This window comes from Plectropomus leopardus, chromosome 7 (genome assembly GCF_026936395.1).
Source record: "Plectropomus leopardus strain MGB_pleo_1.0 chromosome 7, ASM2693639v1, whole genome shotgun sequence".
Taxonomy (NCBI): domain Eukaryota; kingdom Metazoa; phylum Chordata; class Actinopteri; order Perciformes; family Serranidae; genus Plectropomus; species Plectropomus leopardus.
The window spans coordinates 12,420,001-12,441,864 of NC_142182.1; the positions used below are offsets into that span (position 1 = coordinate 12,420,001).

Below are 21,864 nucleotides of genomic sequence, written 5' to 3' on the forward strand. Positions count from 1 at the left end.
TCAGATTCTCTGTGATAGCCACAGAAGCAGCGGGTGGAGAAGCTGAGGGAGCACACTGTGGGGGTGGAGGTGGACGAGGGGAGAGGATGAATGTTAGTAGAAAGTAATAAGCAGTGGTAAAGGAGGCGGTGAGGGGGACAGAAAGAGTCTAAGAGGCATCCCTACTGGCCAGCGGGTCCTAGTTTATATGTAAAGGGTCATTCTTGCTCTTTGTTGGTCTCTGCGCCATATGGGGAACTCTCAAATGCTTGAATGCAGTTTGGGCAATTTCAAAATGTCATGCTAGGAATTTGCCATCAAGTTAAGGCTTTTTACCTGCTGATTTGCTCTGGTGTCTGATTTCACGCCAGCAGCGAAAGAGGTATAAATAGAATTTACTTTGAGTACCTCGTACATGATTTGAAATATATACCCTGCAACCAATCCCGGGATTGTGTGGCAAACTTTCCTCAAAATCAGCTGGGTGTCATCTGTGAGGCCAGCCGCTCTGAAGACACCTGCTGTTAGGTGCAGTGTTCCAGTCACTGCAGAAACACACACCAACAGGCCTCTATTTGTTTGCATAACCCCTGCAGAGCAACCCCATTTATTCCTGTAAACCTGGAACATCAAACAGGTACTTTTAGCTATTGTGTACAGCCTGTTCCCTCTCTGTGGTGCCGAGTGGAATGACAAATGGTTGAGTAGATAAAGGCTCCATTGGCAGTAAGGGACCACAACTTCCTGCTGAGAGGCCATTAATTAGGAAACCCAAAGGGTGCTTGACTTTACTTTAATGTTTCTTCTTCCATATTATCTCCTCCTCACTATGATTTATTTTTATCTTCTGGTTTACTTAGTGATTCAGTTTGATGTTACTACTGCCCCGGCTCCTTTGACTCTTATTTCAGGTGCCAGTCTTGTGGGAGTGTGGTTTACCTGTGTCATTTTCTAGCTGCCAGCGCTCCCATTTGAGGATTTTTATGGTTGTCAGGCAAAATTGGTTTGATGTCTTGATTTCAAAGATTCCTTTGTCCTCTTTGTTCACACCAGGGGAACGTGTTTATATTGAATTATTCATACACATTCTCACTGTCGAACACAAATGATTTCAGATATCATCCCAACGGAAATTCATCACGATCTCCCCCCGTGTGTGCGAAGGGATGCTCAGTCATTCCTTCCCCTTCATGCGACAAATTCATCCCCATCCATCTATCTTTTTATCTCTCTCTGCGATGGCTGGAACCTCACATTCCCAGCAGAGGTGACCTCAGTGGCCCCTCAGCCTGTGTGTCATTAACGCTGACCGGTAGCCCATCTCTATCTGCCCCTGATCTCCCGACCTCCCTGAGAGGCAGCCAACAGCACGCTCCACAGCAAGGGGGGGAGGGAGCACAGGGCGAGAGTGAGGGGAGATAGAAAAGGAGTGAAAACAACAGAGGAGGGTGGGTGGAAAGGTGATAGGGCAACAGGGAGGGATGGGAGAAGAAAAATTGAGAGTAGGGGGGAAATGGGGTGAGGTGAAAAACTGGGGAAGGAAGAGAAAAAAAGCAGCAATGACTGAGATAAAAGGTGAGAGAAGCAAATGGGGAGAGGCAGAAGCAAAAATGGGAACAGGGGGTGAGTCGCTGAGTAGGAAATTGATGGAGAAGACAGAAAAAAAAGCAAGAGAGGGAAGAACAGGAGAATGAGGGTGGCAGCGGAGGAAAATAGACGGAGGCAAGAAAGTCGGAGATCAGATGAGACGGAGGGGGGAGACTGGAGTGAGAGAGAAGAGATGCTATTTCAAGACCATACTTACTGATAATGTCAATCTACTTCAAAGTGCAAAGCGTTCCTGTCATGCTCCTGTATGACTGTGCCTCTAGAGAATTTCCTCATAGATCAGATGATAAAAGGATGCCTGACAGTGGGGTGCGTGGGGCTCCTGCTCGCACTGTGTGACACATTCTGGGCTAAACTGTGACAAAACATACTGAGATCTCTGCTTTAAATTTGTCTCAATCAACACGCAGCTGCTGACCAGGAGGAGATTCACAGCTGCGGCGGGATCACGCACACCAAAGAGGATCAGGTACAAATCAATCACATTTAACGAGGAAGCATCAGTCATCATTTTTTGTAATAAACTACAGCTGCAACATGAAATCAGCACAATCAAGGAGGAAAAAAAGATCTGCACAAAAAATGGCAACATTTAACTGGCAAAATGTAAAATACATAAAAACACCCAAAAGTGTCACTTTTATTTTGCTTCTCTTATGATTGTTCTGTTTGACATGTTAATCACAAGTATTTCATTTACATCTCTTGATGGCTCAAATGTCCCCGAAGTCATCAATCATTCAGCTTTCAGGCATCACAATCATCAATGAATCCCTGACTGGCCAAGATTCCTGCAGTGTAACGAATTTAATCTGAGCTTGGTGCATGAACCATGCATTCTCTGTCTAATTAGATATTTAATTAAGATTTAATTTTGCAATATTGATATAGATATTCTGATAACATTGTGTAGTCTGGACTGGACTCTGGATCAACTACATAGAGCACGTATTTTAATTAAGAGATCAAGCTATTCTTTTTGATCTTTTGATTAAATTGTGTTTAAACTAAAGCACATTGTAATTCGCAGTAAGTGCTCTTTTGATGTTGATACTACTGCCAATGGATCAATGGCACCCATTTACAGTGCACAGCGCGTGCGCGCGCACACACACAAACACACACACACACACACACACACACACACACACACACACACACAACCACAACAACAGATGGTCATCCATCTTCCCACTCTGACTCTTTTCATTTGGTTTATGCAGTGTGAATCTACAAATGTGAGGGGATTCTTTTCATTCAACGTTTTGCATGAAAAGAAGGCATTCCACCAAAATTACAAAACATCTTATCATTTCAGTGAACCACTTTGATATTTCCCTGTTGACTCTCAACAATAACAGCAGTAGATATTTAACCGCATGGCAGCTGCCAGCAACACAGTGTGTTTCAGTGAGTATCAGTGAGGTATTTTCAAGAGATGCACCAAAGCTCAGTGAATTACTTGCAATTCATACAATGCCGATCAAAGTTTTCAGCGCCTAATTTAACACCTCTAGAAGACAAATGGTTTAAAAATGTGAACATTTTGAGCATCTAACGCTTAATTTCCTGCATTCTGGTGCATTTTAATGCACCAATTTATAGTTTAAATGTCCATTTTGTCAAAATAAAAGTCCTATCCTAAGTTTATATTTTTACTGGGGAAGACAAATACCCATGTTGTAAATATTGGAGCAAACGTGTTCCCTGACTTCCCCCTTAAGTCTACGCCTATGAATGTGTTAGCATATGCAGGATAGATATTCAAGGAATAATGTCTCAACTCTGCTAACGTTAACTGCAAGTGTTTGCAAGTGTTTGCTGACAGTGTATGCCAGTCAAAACTGAGTACAACTGCTCCAGTTTTTATCAATGTACAGCTGTGCTTTTGGCAGACTCTCAGTCATTTGGGTACTATTTAGTCAAGCAAAGGATGTTTATGTCATAAATATTGTTCAGTAGATCATGGAACAATATTTCAGGCCTAATCTAAAATGTTAAAACAGATACCCAAATAGAGTATCAATTAAAGAATGCATCTTAGCGTTTTACCCGATTTATGCAAAATATTATAAATGCTCTGAACACAAAGTTGATTTCTGCAAACAAATTATAATGGATATAAAATTATAGGTTCAGCAAAATGCCTTCATGACACTTCCTTGTCTACTTCAAGGAAACTGAAGGTGAATTTACATCTTTAACATGCTGTTCATGGCTGTTAATGTGCTGTAACAAAGGTCAAGATGTAACTCATCAGCCAGAATACCTTCATGAATTTGAATTCTATCCTGCTGGAGAAACTTTGATACACTGAAGAGAGCAGAGTAGAGAAGCAGACAGGGATTCAGGTCTGTAAATCGCTGACAGTTATGCTATCTTCTGTTGTCATCAGTGAGTCCAAAAATATGGTCTCTGTAGCTGCTGCCAAACAAGCATTCCCACTAAATTAATTAGAGAAGTTATTTCAACACTGTAGTTGTGTTTTCACCACACTTCCTCTGAATGTCTGCCATGGTCTCTCGAGATGATGTCAGAGTCAACACATGGATAATGTTTACAGAAATCACAGATATGTTCACAACACCTTTTAAACTTGGATGAAAGCTGGGTAGATTATGACCTTGTGATATTACAGACGCACTAGATATATGACATCCTAATGCTTTTTAAAGCCTTAGAGCAACTTAAGATGCATTAGCATGTTTTAATGTATGCAGAATGCATTGCAGATATGTGATTTGGAGAGAAGATTTCCATGAATAAGAATATGTTAACAAACAACAAAGAGACTGATGTGTTTAAGGTTGCTGAGTAATGTCTGCTGGTGTTTGGTGTTCATTGTCTTTTAGCTCTTATCTCAGCAGTTGACTTTTGAGATAAAGTGTAACCTTCACTTTTATTAGCAATAGCCAAATGCTTGAGCTTCAGTTATTAACAAGTTCCTAACCTCTTCTTTCTTCCCTCTACTTTCACCTTCTTTTCCAATCTATCATCCTCTTTTCTTTTCTCACAACCCTTTTCTACAGGTTTTATCCAAATTCAGTGGATGGCGTGAGAACCTTGCTCCTCCCTGTGTGTATGCCACTGTGTACTATGGCTTTTTATTCCTATGTGATGATGAAAAAAATGTTCGTGTAGGAATAGAAGCCATTTTACACGTGGTGAGAGAGCGACGCGACAGATGCACGACAGAAGCGAGAGCTCCTCGCTGCTTGTCCGCCCAAGCCAGCGGAAACTAGCATACGGCTGGATAAATGTGACTGTCTTCTGTTGAATGTTTCCCCGTAGTAAAGATACATTTACGCTCGTCTCTCAGATGATAAGTGAGCTCACTGAAGTGCTGATCTGAAGACAAAAAAATGAAGTGAGACTTTGTTGTGTGTGCACCTGTTTTTGCCTCCAGGCACAAGCAGCTTCCACCACTTGCAGTGTTTGATGCATGTGGTGACAGCTGCAGTCCGCGGGGATGGAAGTTGGAACATTTGCAAAACATGTCATGAACAAAGGAAGAAAAGAGCAAGGAGAGACCAATACAGATCTTTAATAACCAACTATAAAAGAGGCACTTAGTGAACCACTTTACAACTTGCAAGAGGCACTGCATTTCCCTTTCTTCTCACTCTTTTGCACATTATTAAAATAAAACTTTGACATGAAGCATTACACCAAAACAACAATCTACCTACAATATTATACAATATAAGATACATACAGTATAAACAAGATAAAGCACCTTTGTTGTAGTAGTAAATACTATTCATAATTAAACAGTTGGAGTTACAGACACAGATGATTGAGTTTGTGATTTGTGTGTGGTATTATCAGTGCATGGGAAGAACTCCGAATACAGGTCTTGGGACTGTGATGTCCTTGTATGCACCTGAGTTTATACAATGGAAGCTTTCCTAATTTTGTGTTCTATCAGTCTACATATGAAGTACTTGGATGGTTTACACAGTATCTTTAATAAACTACAGAGAACCAGTAAAAACAGCCGGATGAATGTGCTGTTAACTGCTACAGATCTCATGTTCCCTTCCGAGGACATTGGCATTCACATTACAATAAAACACGATGTAGCACCAGGTAATGTTTATACAAAAGGCTAATATGATGAATGTCAATGCAGTACAGTAAAGTTAAAAAATAATACAATGTGAATATGTTGGAAGCATGTACGAAAGGTGCACAGAAAATAGTCCAGGTCAGTTATGATGTTGTTTGGTCCTTTTGCAGAAAGACTTAAAGTGATACGATCAAATGCAAAATGAACATGCATTTCTTAAAGGAAAATATTCTACTGTATTTTCAAGTATTCTTTTTTTCTTTCCTTTAGGTAAATGAAATATAATCTCTGAAACAGATAATATCCAACAAAAGGAAAAGGGCAGAAAAAAAGTTTCCCAACTAGCATATTCATTTTGACCCAAAATTCATATCTGCCATTCGTCCTCACATTTGTGTAATAAAAACACATGTACAAAGAAGACATAAAGTGACTACGTAAGTATTTAAAGATAGCATTTCACAGAAAAGAGCTGTGCAATCTCATTCACCATAATTAATTGTCTTAAACATTTTTTTTTATAACTGTGAAATTTACAGTCTCTTATTCACAGATCCCACACGCCCCACTCAGTTAATAGATTCTGATGTGTCCTTCCTTAAAGGAATCTTAAAGCTAGTGAGTTTTTGGCCAAACAGCTGGCTTAGGAGGTGGTTCTGGGACTCTGCTGTCCTGTAGGAATGGCTCTCCATTGACCGAACCCCCATCTTTGGCCTAGATTTATTCAAAGAATTGTTCATGGGAACTGAGGACACTTTAGAGATCGGGGGATGCAGCGGCCGCCCCAAAGGTCCCTTTTTGGCTTTGTAATCCCCGTTAAGAGGAGTCACAATCTCAGCTTTCTTCTGTGTGCAGTTATCCAGCAAGCTTCTTTTCGGCTGCAAGTTGGAAGTCTTGCACTTTGAAATTATTTTGTTGCTAACGACGTCGTCCCGCACCGAGGCCAGCACAGGGTAGTCGTTGGGTCCGTCTGACTTCCTTTGCAGAGAGGGGTTTGCACACTTACTGGGGCGGAATTTCTTTTTGGCCCGAGAGTCAACACCAAAGTTCTCTTGTGTGGCTGGAGAGGAAACCCTTTGCAGGCTGTGAGGGGATTTCATGTCTTTCCTCTTCTTCTGTGGTCTCACGGATTCTTTGTCCTCATTGGAGGCTGAAGCGTTGAGGGAAACCTTGGAGTGGAGGACTGGCGTGGACTCTGTAGCCTTCGTGCAGCTCGTTGCAGTGCTGTTTTTAGTGTTATCGGTTGCTTTGGTCGGGGTGACTTTTTCTTTCATGTGACTGCTACCTTCCTGCTCAGCACCTTGAGATCCAGTCAACTGTTTGCTGTCGTTATTGGAAGCTTTGGATGTGTGATGCCACTGCTCATCATCTCTCTGTTGATCCATAACTTCAGCAGCTACATCATGCTTTGACTCAGGTGTCTTTGAGATGATTGAATTTTCTCTTAAACTGACAAAAGAGCTATCACTTGATGGAAGTGAATCAGTTTCTTTTTCAGCTGTGTCCCCTTCAGCAGAGCCTTCCTCGGCCTTAACAGTTTCCTCCCCCGCACTACTACTCTGTTTAGGCACTGACCATGAGGCGGTCTCCGCTCTAATGCAGACTGACTCATTCTCCTCTTTCACGTCATGCGACTCAGTAATTGATTTTCCATTACCCTCTTTATCAAGAGGAGGTGAGGTGGTTGGGTCAATTTCCTCTTTCTTGGGTGAAGCAGACTCTGAAGAGTCCATATGAATACATTTTTCCAGCTCTACGAGGAGTTCAGAGTAGTCCTCAGCAATGTCCTCAGTCTTCACATTTGTATCGTTTGTGTCACTGTGGTATTCATTTGCAATGGTCTGTGTGGAGTCGTCCGCTGTGGACACAGAGGGTTTTGAGGACTCCAAGTTCTGATTTAAGTGCAGCGAACTTACACTGGCGATGCCGCTGTCAGAGCTATTTTCTTGCAGACTGTCAGAGAGTATTCTCCTCTTCTTACTGGCAGGCGATTCACATTCATTTTCTTTGGACGCAGATGCTTTGACAGGCCTGAGAACACCTCGGAATTTGAAAATTTTGTTCCCCCCTGACAGGTGCTTTTCCATGTGACGATCAAACTGCTCCTTCTTAGAGAAGGTGTAGTTGCAGGTGCTGCAGATGAAGGATTTTTTAATCACGTGCATGACATCAGCACAGAGCTCACAGGTGTAGAGGGTGGTGTGTTTTGAATCCAGCTCGTCTACCTCCTCGTGTGCTCTCTTTAGATGGCCTTTAAGCTCCTGGGCCTCCTGATAAGAAACGGGGCATTTGTGACACAGGAAAATCTTCTCCAGATTGTGAACCACTAAGTGTCTCTGCAGTTTAAACGGTTTGGGGAATTGTTTCCCACAATGGTGGCAGTCTCTTGAGGGGTCTTTGCAGTTGGGATGCATCTCCACACTTTTAGGTGTCTCTGTTTTGTGGAGGACCTCAAGCGGGGTTAATGTGCTCTGCTTCCCACCTGCTCCGCTGTTGCTTTTAGTTTTGTGAACTTTTGGCTCAGCCCCCTCGGAGGTTTTCCCCTCTCCTGCAGTGCTTTCTGCAGCAACAGCTTTTTCTTGTTCTTTAGTGGCTTTGCTGGATTCTCTGTTGGCTTTACTCGGGCGGTGCTGCATGATTGAGGTGATAAAGTTCTTAACGGCCGTCTCCTGCATGAAGCAGCCTGGAATGCCTAACATGGAGCCTTGAGTCTGACCCCTCCGGGCAAACTGAGTGGCATGCTCTCGTAAATGTTCGTTGTACATCCACACATCAGATATCTCTTTCAGGCACATTCCACAGGTCCAGATACCTGTCTTATTCTTGGCATGTTTCTCCCTCAGATGGTCTCTCAGTTGCTCCCTGGAGCTGAACTTGCGCTGGACACACATGTAGCAGGTCGGAGGTGGCGAGGGGTTGTGGGAGAGTTTGTGAAAGTTCAGCTCGCCCAGGGTGAGGAACCAAGTGAAGCACACTTTGCACTTGTACTGCTTATCTTTGACCTTTATTCCACCAACTTGCCGTTTCCTGCCTCGACGCTCCGTCACTTTCTTGGACTTTTCGTCGTCTTTACTCTCTACGTCGACAGCTGCAACAGGAGGAGCCACTGAGATATCTTTTTTAGAGTCAAAGAACTGAATCTCAGGAAGTTGAAATGTGGTGTTGATGTTTTGGATGTCAATGCTATGGAAGGTTTGGGCATTCTTTGTGGCATTTGGCTCCACAGTGAAGGGGGTGGGGGCAGGGGCACAGGGGGTGGGAGGACAGGGCAGGGTGCAGTTGGCTCTGCTGCTTTATAGGTGCTGGGGTCAGAGGTCACCACCGAGTCTGCATCGAAGCCACTCCATTCAATTGATGCTTTATCAACAGTGCTCTCAAGTGGATTTGAGGGGCTGTTTCCAGCCTCTTTAGCATTCTCATGAACATCCTGCTGATCACTTTGTTTAACATCTGGCAACTCCTTGACATTACTCTTTAACGTGCTGTTGTGGCACATATTCAACATGATGGCATCGTCGATAGATATCGTCTCATATTCACAGCGGTTAGTCTGATTGTCCATGAACATCTGCTCTGCTTGGTTTTGCGTATGCTGATGTTTACTTTGTGTGAAGGTCTCTGAAGGAGGGCAGTCCTGAGTCACATTTGAATCAGGCGATAGCTTCTGTCTTTTGTTTCTTTTGCTGTACACCCTCGGGCACTTTTTCCTTTTTGCCTCCTCATCTCGGGGGAACAACTGTGAGAATGTGGTGTCGTCGTCAAGCAAGGCCTTCAGATCGGGGCTTATGTCGGGAGAACTGAGGGGGGAACAATTCAAACAGGAGAGAGGATGCGCCTCATCGGAGGGGCCACCGTTTTTCTCACATTTTATCTCGACGGCTGCCACTTTTCTGAGAATCTCTTGGGCGAGGCTCTGTTCTGATCCTCTCTGTTCACACATCTCCTCCGCAGCTAGCAGACTCTTTCTGGGTTCATCATATTCTGCGATTTTATCCTTGTCTAGAGATAGAGAACCTTTATTATCTGCACATACTTCCCCATTTGCCATCTCTGTCATGCTTGCACATTTAATTTCTTCCGTGTCAGTGATTTGATTTAGCTCCACCGTTTCATTAAGTACATTTGTATCTTTTGTTGGAGATCGGGGAGTATTGTCAGAGCCGGAGTTTGAAGTAATAGGGTGAGGGAATTTCTCTGCTCCAGTAACAGTTCTGTCAGTGATTTTCACCTGGTCTGCCAGAGATTTGCAGAGCTCTTGTGGTCCACTGCTTTTGAATTCAGGACTTATAGCTTTAAGTATGTCAGTTTTTATTATATTCAGGAGCTCATCAGAGAAAGGGTCGAGCTTTGTGTTTGCCTCACTATTTTTGTTCTTTCTAGCTTTGTTGTTCTTCTTTGCTTTTGTTGGCAGCAGAGGGTTGTGATGGCCTATTTCACCCACTGCCACTACATTTGTCTCAGTTGGCATTTCCTCCAGGACTGACTCAGTCTCTGCTGCTTTAGATATGAGAGTGCTACTTGTCTCAGGCAGCCCGTCTATTTTTGTTGGGTAACAAGTCTGTGAATCATTTTTATGTTCTTTCTCTGTGGTTTGTGATGCTTCATAAATGAGCACAGTCCCCTGATGGCTCGACGTTGTGCTCTGCGGGCCGATTTGTTTCTCACTTCTGACCAAATGTTTCATGGCCTTATGTCTCTTTAACCCAGGCACGGTCCTGAAACACATGAGGCAGATTTCACACAGCTCCTTGCCCTGTTGAGTGTTGTTCTGTGTCTTTTTCTGTGTTGTTTCTTTCTGTACTTGGTGCGTTGTTGAACCCTGGCCAGTCTCTATTGTTGGTTGCTTCTCTGATGGGTCTGGTGGAAGAGGCATTTGTTCATTTTCACAGATGACGAGTGGCTTAGGAGTGGGCGGACCATCTGAAATATCTTTTCTGATAAGTGTGCTGTCCTCGGCAGAGTCCTGGTGAGAATCTAGATTCTCTGATTCATCCTTTCTCAGCAGGTCAGCGTGAATATGTGAATTCGCAACAGGTCCAGCTGGATCATGGTAAACCTCCAAGTCTGTCTTTACATCACCAGTTGAGGAATCTTTGCTTTTGATTTCAGATGGGAGACCTAATGAAAAACATGTGAATTTTAAACTCTGCTGGAGAACTAGTGGCTCATCTGATAAATTTAGTTTAGCTGCAGGCTCTGAGTCCAGTGATACCACTGTGTCTGTGTCAGCTTTGTTAAAAATCAGTGCAGGGTTAACGCTCAGGTCACATGGTCCACCGTCATCTCTGGGACTCTGCTTGATGTCTGGATTGTCTTCAGGTTTACTGGCAGGTGAAATTGGTATGTAGTCATATTGATTCAGTTGTGGAGGCTCGTCTGACATGCTGTTGTAGTTGAGAGGGCTGAGCTTGAAATCATATATTGGATCTCTCTTTTCAAGGCCATCTGATGTTTCTGCTGGTTCTGCTGTGCTGGTCACTGGAAGCGGGGAGGAAATGGTGGTTTCAGAGCCGGGGATTTTGCACTCTATGATCCCCAAGTCCAGTGGAGGTGGGCTTATCAAAGAATACTCCATCTCGGCTGTTGCGCTAAGTTGTTTGTCATTGTTTAAAGCCTCTTTGACATTGCTGTTTTCTTCCTTGTTTATGGGAAACTGAATATTCTGAATTGAGCCTTGGTTAACAGGCATATCACCACATTTGCTTTGTGAATCTGCTTCTATGCTCCATTTCTTCATGGGTGTTTGAGGAGAGGCTGACAAAAGAGGGCTGGTTGGTGGGGCAGCATGCAGAAATAAACTTTCTTCTCCCTCTTCTCTGAATGGAGAGTTTTGGTGACTTGCCATGAAATCAATAGGAAGGTGCTCTTTGATGTCCTGAACATTTAAAATCTCATCTTGTTTCTGAAAGGCGAGACCTGTTTCAGGTTTTATTGAGTCATTAAATGGAGCAACTTTGCAGGAATCGCTGTCAATGATGCCATCAGACTGTGAAAGAATCAACAGATTACTCTGTCCCTCTGTGGACTGGGTGTCTTGGAAGGGTGAGCAGTAAGTCTCTGTATTTGTTTCCACCAGTATTGGACTGCAGGGCTTGTCTGTGGTGACTATCTCCACTGACAGATCAGTTGTTGGACTGTAAATCTTAGCAGGGCTGCAGTTTTTAGATGGAGATAGTTCAATCAAATGATCCTGTATTGCTGTTTTAACAGTTATTTCCTCGTTAACACAGTCTGAGCTGTCCAATTTTAATTCATCAGCATGTGATGAACCAGCATTTACAGCATTATCATGGTTATCAATGAATTGTTCCTCAGCTGCTGTTTTAATCGGAATTTTCTCGCCAATGTCTAGACTGGCTGCAGGCAGAGCTGGTGATAAAGGATGGCTGACAGATTGACCAGTGATTCCCTTCACTGCCTCCGCTTCCTCATACCCGCCTGTGGTCGAATGCTCTGGACCGTCACTGCTGTTTTTAAATAACTGATTCACGTCGTCTGCTGCATTACTGTTCCCACCGGACTCTTCAACCACACGTGGGTCATGTGTCGCCACACTTGAGCAGCAAGTGGACTCGATCAAATTGCTATTCTCGGTGATATCCTCCTCTGAAGCGGCTTTAGTCTCTAAAGTCTTGCTATCATTGTTTTCTGTGGGCTCACTTGCCTGTGATGAAATTGGCTGGTTTCCATCAACTGTGGGGTCACTGCTGTTAGAGAGAGATGACTGTGACTCATTCAGAATGAATTCAATATCGTCCTTCCGCTCATTGATATTTGGAGGTGATAATATATTCTCCTTCCCAGTAATTGCTTCCTTTTCGCTGTGATCTTCTCTCTCAACTGCATCAGATGCCTGACATTCAATTTCTTGATGTTGTTGACTCGTGAGAGAGGTGACATTCGGCTCCTTGTGTCCTGATATAATGGGTTCTTTTTTGAATATAGAGTCGGAAATCACCTCCAGGCTTTTCATGAGATTTTCTGTGTATCTCTTTTGTTCTAAAATCTCTTCCTTTGTTTCTGCAGCAGTCTCTTTTTCAGGTTTTCTCTCCACTGATTTCTGGTCACGGCTGAGCTTTGCGTGCTCAATATGTGAGGCTGTGGTGATCAAACTGGGTGCATCATGCTCTTTTTCAGTGAAATGTTCAAGAGCCCCTGGTTCATTGTGAATTGGAGTGTGTGGGCTGGGGTGTCCACCCATTAGCTCAAACTGGAACGGACTGGACCATGGTTCAGTGAAAGGCTCTGAGGGCAAATTGGTCACTGGTACATGTATGGTTTGCACGGGGCACCTCATATCTAGACTAGAGCCTTCGCTCTCTGACTCATCACTCAAACGTAAAGGTGAAAACTTGCTCATTTTCAGCTGCTTGGGGTCATCTTGGGCTAACAAGGGTGGGCTTTCCAACTTAGTCGTTTGCAGCTGGTTCTCAAGCTCATTCACTATTCTCTTTATCTCCAGCTCATCCTCTGACGCGCAGCTGTTGAGATTCGCACTGTAGTCGATTATTTTTTCTGGCAGAGACAAAGGGATGTGATTGTAATCTGGTTTCTTTTCTGATTTCTCAGAGCTGCCTTTGTACTGAGATATCTCATCTGGTAGCACAGGGCTAACTATGAGGTTCCAGTCTCTTTGTTCCAGAAAGGGAGAGAAGGACGACACAAACTCCTCCTTTTTATCACCTGTGCTCTCTATTGAATGGAAACCGTCTTTCTGAATCGGCATATCCGAATAGAGTCCACTGTCGAATCCTGTGAGGTCCCCGAACATTGATGAGGTGTCAAACGAAAGTGGGGATTTCAAGAGCCCCTGTTCCTGTTCCAGGGGGTAGGGCATGAGGTGGAGCGTATCTTTTTGTATCAACGGGCCTTGGCTTTCAGTCGGAGATAGGCACACCTCATCCATCAAAGAGGTGCAAAGAGATGCAGGCTTGTGAGCGTCTAGGTCATTGACTAAAGTAATGGCCTCTTTCACCATGCAGACACTGTCACTCTGTTTTTCAAATGTGCTACTGTCTGATAGCGCCGGCTGTGTGGCTTGGGGCCCCTCGCTTCTTTTGCCCTTTGTGTTGTCAATATTGAAATCAGTTTCTTTGTTGATGGAGGGGGAGTGTGAATCAAACTGTAGTGGCTTGCTATCTGTGCTGCTACACAGTGCTGGTTCCTCTTTGGGGCTCAGTTTGTCTGTTCTCTGTAGGGTGTTTCTCTCTGAACTGACTGCTTCTTTTCTGGGAGACACCAGCTTCTCTCTTGATTTTGTGTGAGAGCTTCTGCCTTTTTCAGAGTTTTTGATTGTGTCGTTTGCTTTTTGTGAGGATGATACCGGATCAGCGACTTCTGCATTTGCACGATTCTTCTTTGGATCCTCTGTGCTGTCTTTGTTATCCGACAGAATGGCTTTGTCAGTGTTATAATTCTTGACAGATTTGGTGAATGTCAGTGCTAGTGTGCTGGACTCTTTACTTAACTTCTGCGGGGAGGACCTTTCATTGGTTTTCTGCTCTGGAGACTCTTTCTTTTTGATGTCTGTCTTCTTCTCACAGTCGGAGTCAGTGCGGTCAGTGCTTTTGGGGCTGTTGATACTATCGCTTGAAACACTCACAGATGTGCTGAGTTCACTGCTTGTGGATGACCTGCTACCCCTCCTCCTGAGTCTCTGGTGAGAGCCGTGTTTCTCAGGCGAGAGAGAAACCTCCTCGCTTTTTTTCACCTCAAAGCACTCCTTCGACTCGTGCCGCCATGCCGCCTGGTCCCTCTCACTCCTCGCTCGCCATTTACACTCTTTGGTGTATGTATATTTACAGCGACTGCTTTGATTCAGCCGGCCTTGGCTTGCTATCTTAACGGGCTCACATTCATCATCCGAGTCGGAGACGTAGTCGTATTCTCCGAATGCAGGGTTCTGTACGGTGGGAGTCAGTCTCTCCATCACTAAGGAAAACTGGAGGTTTTTAGTACCTTTAACATGGAGCTTATGGAGCTTATTTTTCTGTTGAACTATTTTGTGAATAAGTTCTTTGCTCCAGGTTCCCCCTCCAGTGCTTTTCCTCTTGCTCTCTTTCACTGCAGTTCGTGAGGTCGGAGACGTGGAGGCCTGTGAGGGCGTTGACCCTCGAAGTGCAGAGCTGTCCTGAAAGCTTTTAACGCCACAACGCTCAGAAAACTTGCTGGATAAGAGAAACCTTTGTGTACTGGTGTTTTCATCCTCACTCTTGCACAGTTTTCTCGCCTCTTTCGCTTTGTTGTCTTGTTCCCTCGTCTTCTCCCTCGAGGCAATTCTTGAATTTTTATGAGAGCCTTCTTTTTTTATGTTAATTTTCTCATCTTGTTCCAAATTCAGAGATATTTTCTCAAGTTTGCTCTCCGTGTACTGTTTATCTGTCTTAGGATTCTCAACATCAGAGTCATAAAAATACTTTCCCTGTGTGAAAGACCTGTCATCCTCGGCTGCTTGTTTATTTTTGCTCTCAAAGACCAGGGATTCTTTAGTTTTCAGGCATTGTTTGTTTGATGTTGCTTTGACAGTGGTGAGGTCATCATCAGCGAATGCATCAATAAAGCTACTGTCTATCTCTGCATTGTCTGATTGATATCCCAGTCCATTCAACGCCTCTGTGATGAGGCTGTCTAATTTGGCATCCTCCATTTCCAGCTCAGGGAGAGGGACGGGAAGGTTACCAGGACCAGAAAACAAGTTGAGTTTCATCGGATCATCCTTGTTGTCTCCTTTTGTTTCACTGTCAGACATCAGCTCTCCATTTTTATTAAGGCCCAACAGAGACAGGTGAAGGTCAGACGGGCACCTTGACATTGAAACATTCGGCACAGATGACGCTGCTTTTGCTGGTTCTGTGTGAAACTTTCTGCCGTCCTCCATCTTTGATATGTCTTTGAGGTCATTTTGGGCAAACGTATGCTGAGCACAGTATTGCTTATGGCCTAGAAAGGAAGCCAGGTTGTTGAAATTCTGATCGCACTGCTTGCACGTCAGAAGCACATCTAACTGGTCGAGATTTGCTGCTGCTAATGAGTTTGCTAACAGTTGATGTGCGGAGTAAGGCGGTGGTGGCTGGTGATGCTCCACCCCAAAACTGTCCATGTAACCTTTGTTTCCATCCATAGCAGCCTTTGGATGTGTGCTGTTTTGCAGGTAGCTCATCATGTCGTCTTTGGCTCTTTCTGGTGCGTAAGGATGGTTTCGGGGTGCATCCGAATGAAACTGGTGAGGGTGAGAGCTCAAGTGATCTGAAGGTAACTGTGTTTTGGCTTGGGCCTGGTGATAAAATGGATGAGGGGGCGCCGACTTTGACATTTGACTGTCCTCTGAACTGATGTTAACAGGACTGGTGGATGCTGGGGAGAGGGAGGAGCAGGTGCTACTGGATGCAGGATTATGAACTGGTGAGGGTAAAGGAGATTCATAAGGTGACACCATCATAAGTCCAATAGGTGGGACCTGTAATGGAGGATAGCTGTAGTTTCTTGATGCTGCTGCTGGGAGAGACTGGTTAAGTCCGAAATATACCGCCTTATTTTTGGATTCACATACTTGTTGTGCGTGACTCATCTCTACTTTAAAAGTTGAGACTGTGTTGCTGCTGTGTTTTACAGTCTCCTGCCTTTGGTTTGAAAATCCATCACTGGTTCTGCTGTTCTGAAATGAGCTGGGGTTTTTCAGGGAGCCATGTTTATGTGATTTACTATCATCCTGCCAGTCAGAGGGCGAAACCATGTAAGCCAATTTTTGACTGCTTATTTGCCTAGATAACTCAATTCTGTTTTGGTTCGGCATTGCAGGGGTTGGCCGTATCTGCTGCCAGGGCATTCTGCTATTTTTAGATGAATTTGGCCTCTGGTCAAGTGCTGGCTGGTTCTGAAACTGAAACTTGTCATTCATATCTGAGTACTGAATAGTGTTTTGATCAGCTGATGAATATGTCTTATTAGGCCCCTCCCATGAGTGCGGTAACCTATTTAGAACCTTATTATTGATGTTTTTATCAAAAGGCACGGAGCCTGTGTGTATGTTACTGACTGGAGGGTTATTAAATGTTTTGCTGGGAAAGTGCATTTGGGAGCCTGGACCTGAAATATTTCTCGCATGGTGCACACTTCCTTGAATGAGTGTTCTTTGGTTGGCAGCTGTGTCTTTGGGGTGACAGTTCCTCTTACTCCCCGAGGTGATGGCTGCATCCCTACTGTCTGTCTGTGCAATAGTGTCTGTGCTCTCAGGCAGGGCGGTCTTCCCCTGCTCTGACTGCTGTGAGCTGGAGCCAGAGCTGTCACTACTGGCTGAGTCTTCATTCAGATTCCTAGGACACTGTATGGAGGATGTTACCCCTTGAATAAACTGGGGGGGTTGAGAATAGGAGTTTCTATCCTCCGGCTGTTGTTCATTACTGAACTGAGTGCTGTTCTGAGCAACGTTTTGCCCTTCTCCAGGCGTAAAGGAAAAAGAATTGTGGGTCACATGAACAGAACCGAGCGAGGAGTCTGTAAAGTCTTGGGATTGGGGGTTCTGTTCACAGGGAAAAGAGTCAGAGGTTGATTCTTCCAGAAAATGATATCCATATTGAAATGGAGCGGGCACAAAGGCACTTGCCTTATTTGCTTCTGTTAGGGCAGTGGATTTTTGTGATGACACCCCGTAGTTAGCACCATTAAAAGTCCGTTCAGGAGACTGCCATACGTTAGAGCCACTCAGCTGAAAGTCAGCCAGGATCAGCTGGCTGCCGGGCTGTGCGTTGTTGTTCTCCATGGAGGCAGGCTGCTGCTGCTGTGACAGGGGTGGATGTGGGTGGGATGACGTTCCGCTTGAGGAGCCCAGTGCCTGTGAGGTATAGCTTGGGGAGGTAAGGTTAGAGGAGGCCTCCTGGAAGCAGCGGCTGTAGTTGAGCTCTTCTTGCTGTAGTTCAGCCTCTCTCTCTGGTATACTGGGAACGTGGAATCTGTAGCTGCCCGAGACTGGGCCACGACTGGTCTCCAACTTCTTGGGTGGCGTAACCTTCTGCTGTGGGTATGCAATACCTATTGTGGGGTTGGAGCGTGGATTTGTAATGCTAAGTCTGTACAGCTGCTGCGGGTTGCCACGCTCTGTCTTTCCTGACCGCTTCCCCTTCTCTCGGCTGCGGCCCTTTCCGCTCGGGGACTGGGGGCTGCCTTTGCCACTCAACCAAGTCCTGTCAGTGGCAAACTTTGATCGGTTCTGCAGTGACCTGAAGTCAATTTTCCCAGTCTGCTGTGGCCGTATGACAGCCTCACGCTGCTGAGGACAGTCCCTTCCCTTCTCTAGTTTTTCAGCTTTGGCCCCTCTGCTGCCGGCTCTGGCCTCAGTGCCTGTGCTTGAAAAGTGCTCTGAAGACTCCTTTGTGGTTTTGTCACTCTGCTGTTCCAGCGCTGTCCCTTCATCCTGCAGTTTGGACTCAGCGGCCAGCTCTTTGACAGCATGCAATCGCTGAGTCTCTCCTGCCATGGTGCACAATGGCGTGCTGTGAAGGCCTGGTCCTCAGAAGTGCTATCTGGGAGGCAGGGACATTGTCTTCTGGGTGGTATGAATCAGTAAACGTCCAGTGGCAGGGACTGCAGGGACAGGGCTGCTTGCTGCAGGCTCATCTCTTCACTTTCATTGTGAACCGCTGATCTGGCACCAGAGCAAAGCAGGCCTGGAAGGAAAAGAGAACAGAGAGGATCAGATGTCAAGCTTTTACAGTTTAATTAAGAGATAATAATAGAAGTAATTTCATTATGTGCTTCTGTGCAAACATGCAAGCAAAGCATTTAACACCATTCATAAAAGAATAATGTTTTTTTTTAAGTAAGCACACACACACACACACACACACACACACACACACACACACACACACACACACAAAGACATTCATTTTTCAGTCCATGTATGAGATTCAATGCAGTACTAATATTAATACTTTCCGCCAGCAGAGGGCACTGTTGCAGCATGTCACCATGGTGCTGTCACTGCACAAAGAGCCAGTGTAATCAATGGGGAATTTCAAAATACTGCCAAACTCATACTCCAACTCTTGGAGGTACTACTAACACTTAGATTCTTTATTCCTGACAACAAATGAGACATTTCAAACAAGTAAATAAAGTTTCATTGGAGTGTTTGATTCCCGCTTCACAACAGTGAACTGACAAGTACCACAGTCAAAATCCTCTACATAAACAACCACACAAAGAAACCAGTAAGGTCTTGAAAGGATGAAGCTCTGTACAGTACTGAGGATGAGAAAAATATAGTACATGGATCCAAAAAGCACTGCCAGTAAATGAATCACAGACTCCTTAAGCGAAGGGACACAATGCCACAGTGTTCTATTGCTACAGAGGGCTGCAGGTTTAGATCATGGAGGAATATCAGGGATTAGTCAGTCAGCCATTAGACAGTGAGAACTGCAGGCACACTGACGTTTGTTGCCTTTCCTCAGGCATCCCAGACACGGCTTCTCAGGTGCCAGTTTACTTTGGCCCTCCACTGCTTTTGCTTCGTTTGAGGTCAGACCAGATGAAACTTGGAAGTTAGCACCGAAATGTAATTTCTAGGCCTGGTTACCAAACTTCCATCCCACCTTCTTGTCTGTTTCCTCTGGCTGTTACTGAAGCCAGTGTTGGGGGTGGCCTAGAGGTTGGAAAGACGAGTATTTAGGCAGAGAATTTAGGTTTGAGCCTCCATCCACACTGCTGAAGTGTCCTTCAGCAAGACGCATTCCTGACAGTTTTAGGCGTGCTCTTATTTCTCGAAGGAGTGAGTAAAAACAGTTACAGTCCAGTATTGCTGTATTAATGTAGCAGATGGAGCACTGTATTGGGCCTTTGCATCAGGTGGTGACTAACCACAGCAGATTGTCACACACACCTACAGCAGGATACATTGCTTCCCTGCACCATACATTTTTGATAAGTTAGGGGAAAGCAGCCACATTTACACTCATGGTGCAAAAAATTGATTATTCTGACACCCAAAATTTGTGTACAAACTAAATTATACATACATTCAATTAGGGATGTGCGGTAATATCTGCCAATATCTAATACTGGCTTTAAAATGAAATATCGGGCAATATTATAATATCTGCTGATAACACAAACCATTTTTTTGTACTGACAAAGTGAACATGAACAAATCATTGACCCTAAGTTGAAGTTTTCTTCTTATTTTGCACAGTGAATGAATATTACATACGCTGAAAAGCATTGTACTTCACATCTCCATCTACTGGTGGGCCATCACGATACGAGTATGCATAATGAGATTTTAATTCCACAACAAAAGAGACTTCATGATTACTAAAGTTAGGTGAGTAAAAAAAGTGGATAAATCAATATCAGTATCGCTTATCAGCCAAATCAGCATCCCAAAATTTTAATGCTTTGATATCAAGCAGAGGAAGCAGCTATGTTTGAGTCTATCTTCTCTCTGCAAACATGCAGTAAATATATCTACCCAAAAATAATCCTCATAAATCTCAATGGAGATATTGTTGTTGGGCCCTCTCAGGGTCTTTTTAAGATCAGCAACAGATGTTTCCATCTTGAATGCCTGAGTGCCCCTCTGCCAGTTGAGGGGTTTACCCTTTATCAGCTAGCCTATGGCAATGCATTCAGTGTATTGTACAACCACATTTTCCCCTTTTTATTCTGTTAGTAAATTACATTGGCTTGGAAGCAAAGTAGTTGCAGAAAATATTCTCTTTGTTTGCAAAAAGACTTCCAGATTATCGCCACAAGTAGAGTGTGAGGCCCCAAAGCCAAACAATGCATGCACTGTGTTAACGAAACATCCACATTTAGGTAGGTGTAGTAAATATGAACTGTAGCACCTGTGCTAACTGACAATGTCCTCTCTAAAACATGCAGTGATAATTCTCGACAGTTAGCTCTGTAGTGAAAGCTACAGGGAGAAAAAAGTTCTACTTTTTTGTTTTTTCTGCAACACACCTAGATTCCTTTCGTGGAGATCCTATCTGATCATCTCGGCACTGAGGTTGTGATAAGATTGCTTGACCTAACATTAGTGCTGATTATCAGGAACACGATGACAGACTGCACACAAATGAATTCTTTGTGAGCTCTGGTAAAATGACCAAACCTCCTACTATCATGATGAAACATGGTCCTGTTCAAAATTAAAAGGCACATAATTTTTTGAGGACATGTTATTTTGCTCTCATAACAGTATAAGTGGAAAAAAGGCATGGTGTTGACTGCTTGACAGTGTAAATGAGAGCCCAAAGCCCCAGCGGAGTGGACTGAAGGGGCTTTAGGCTCTCATTGCTGCATTGCTGCATTGCTTGCTGCAGACATGTGGTCCCAAGGGCAGTTTTATTCAGTGAAATCAGATAAGATGGCCCATAGCATTGCTCTTTGAGTGCCATGTTTACATCCACAGAAGAGTAGCCAATGTGTGCAGATAGCAGCTGACAAATGGAGTAGTGAGATATGACTCTCACTATCACCCAGAGGGATCACTCTCTGCCATGTGTTTCCTTGTCTCATCCTCTGGTCAACCTCCCAGAGGTATTTAGCAGGTTGGGAGGGAGGCTTGAGGCTGAGACCTGGCTGAGTTTAGGCCTGGTTGTGAAAAATCACATCCCCTCTACAGCTCCACAAATTCTGAAAGCCGGAGTGTCTGCAGTTATCTCTGCCACCAGTGGGGAAACTGGTGTGAATGCCCCTGCCAGCATCTCCACCAGAAAAAAGCTTGGTCCAGTTCCGCAGAGTCAACAGTCCTGATCATACATCATCGCCCTGATTGTATTTGCTCAGACCGGCCGATGGGGTTTGGGGCTGAAGATGAATACCTCCAGCAACAGAAAGAGCAGTATGAGGATCACAGGGGCCTTACAGAAGTAGCACCAAAGCCTGAGCTGTCAATTTACAAAGAGTAAGGGGTTATTTATATCCTAACAAATGCCTTGTCCACTTCCCCTACAGCTCTGAGCGGCTCAATAACTCTTCCCCTGCACCAATGTCCTCCACACAGGCCAGAATTACTTCACACAGACTTTACGCATATCAATCCACCAATTTGGTGGCGTCTTTGCTTCGGCTTATGCAGTTTTATCTTGAGAAGTATAAATTGCTCTTGGACTGGGTATAAAGACAGTGTGGTGGTGACAGAATTGCAAGCTGGGCACAAGTTGATATCAAATCCTGTGTGACTGGTCTAAAATTTGTTCCATAAA

At 44.3% G+C, this 21,864-nt stretch overlaps 1 protein-coding gene across 1 annotated transcript in view; it reads right to left on the reverse strand.

Annotated features, from left to right (window-relative positions):
* Nucleotides 1-5,115: 5,115 nt before the first annotated feature.
* znf469 (zinc finger protein 469) overlaps nt 5,116-21,864 on the reverse strand; it is a 225,122-nt gene continuing 208,373 nt past the window's right edge. Inside the window, 2 exon segments of the mRNA XM_042496092.2 lie at nt 5,116-8,894; nt 8,897-18,318. Coding sequence (XP_042352026.2) covers nt 6,226-8,894; nt 8,897-18,128 — 11,901 coding nt within the window. The 5' untranslated portion in view covers nt 18,129-18,318 and the 3' untranslated portion in view covers nt 5,116-6,225.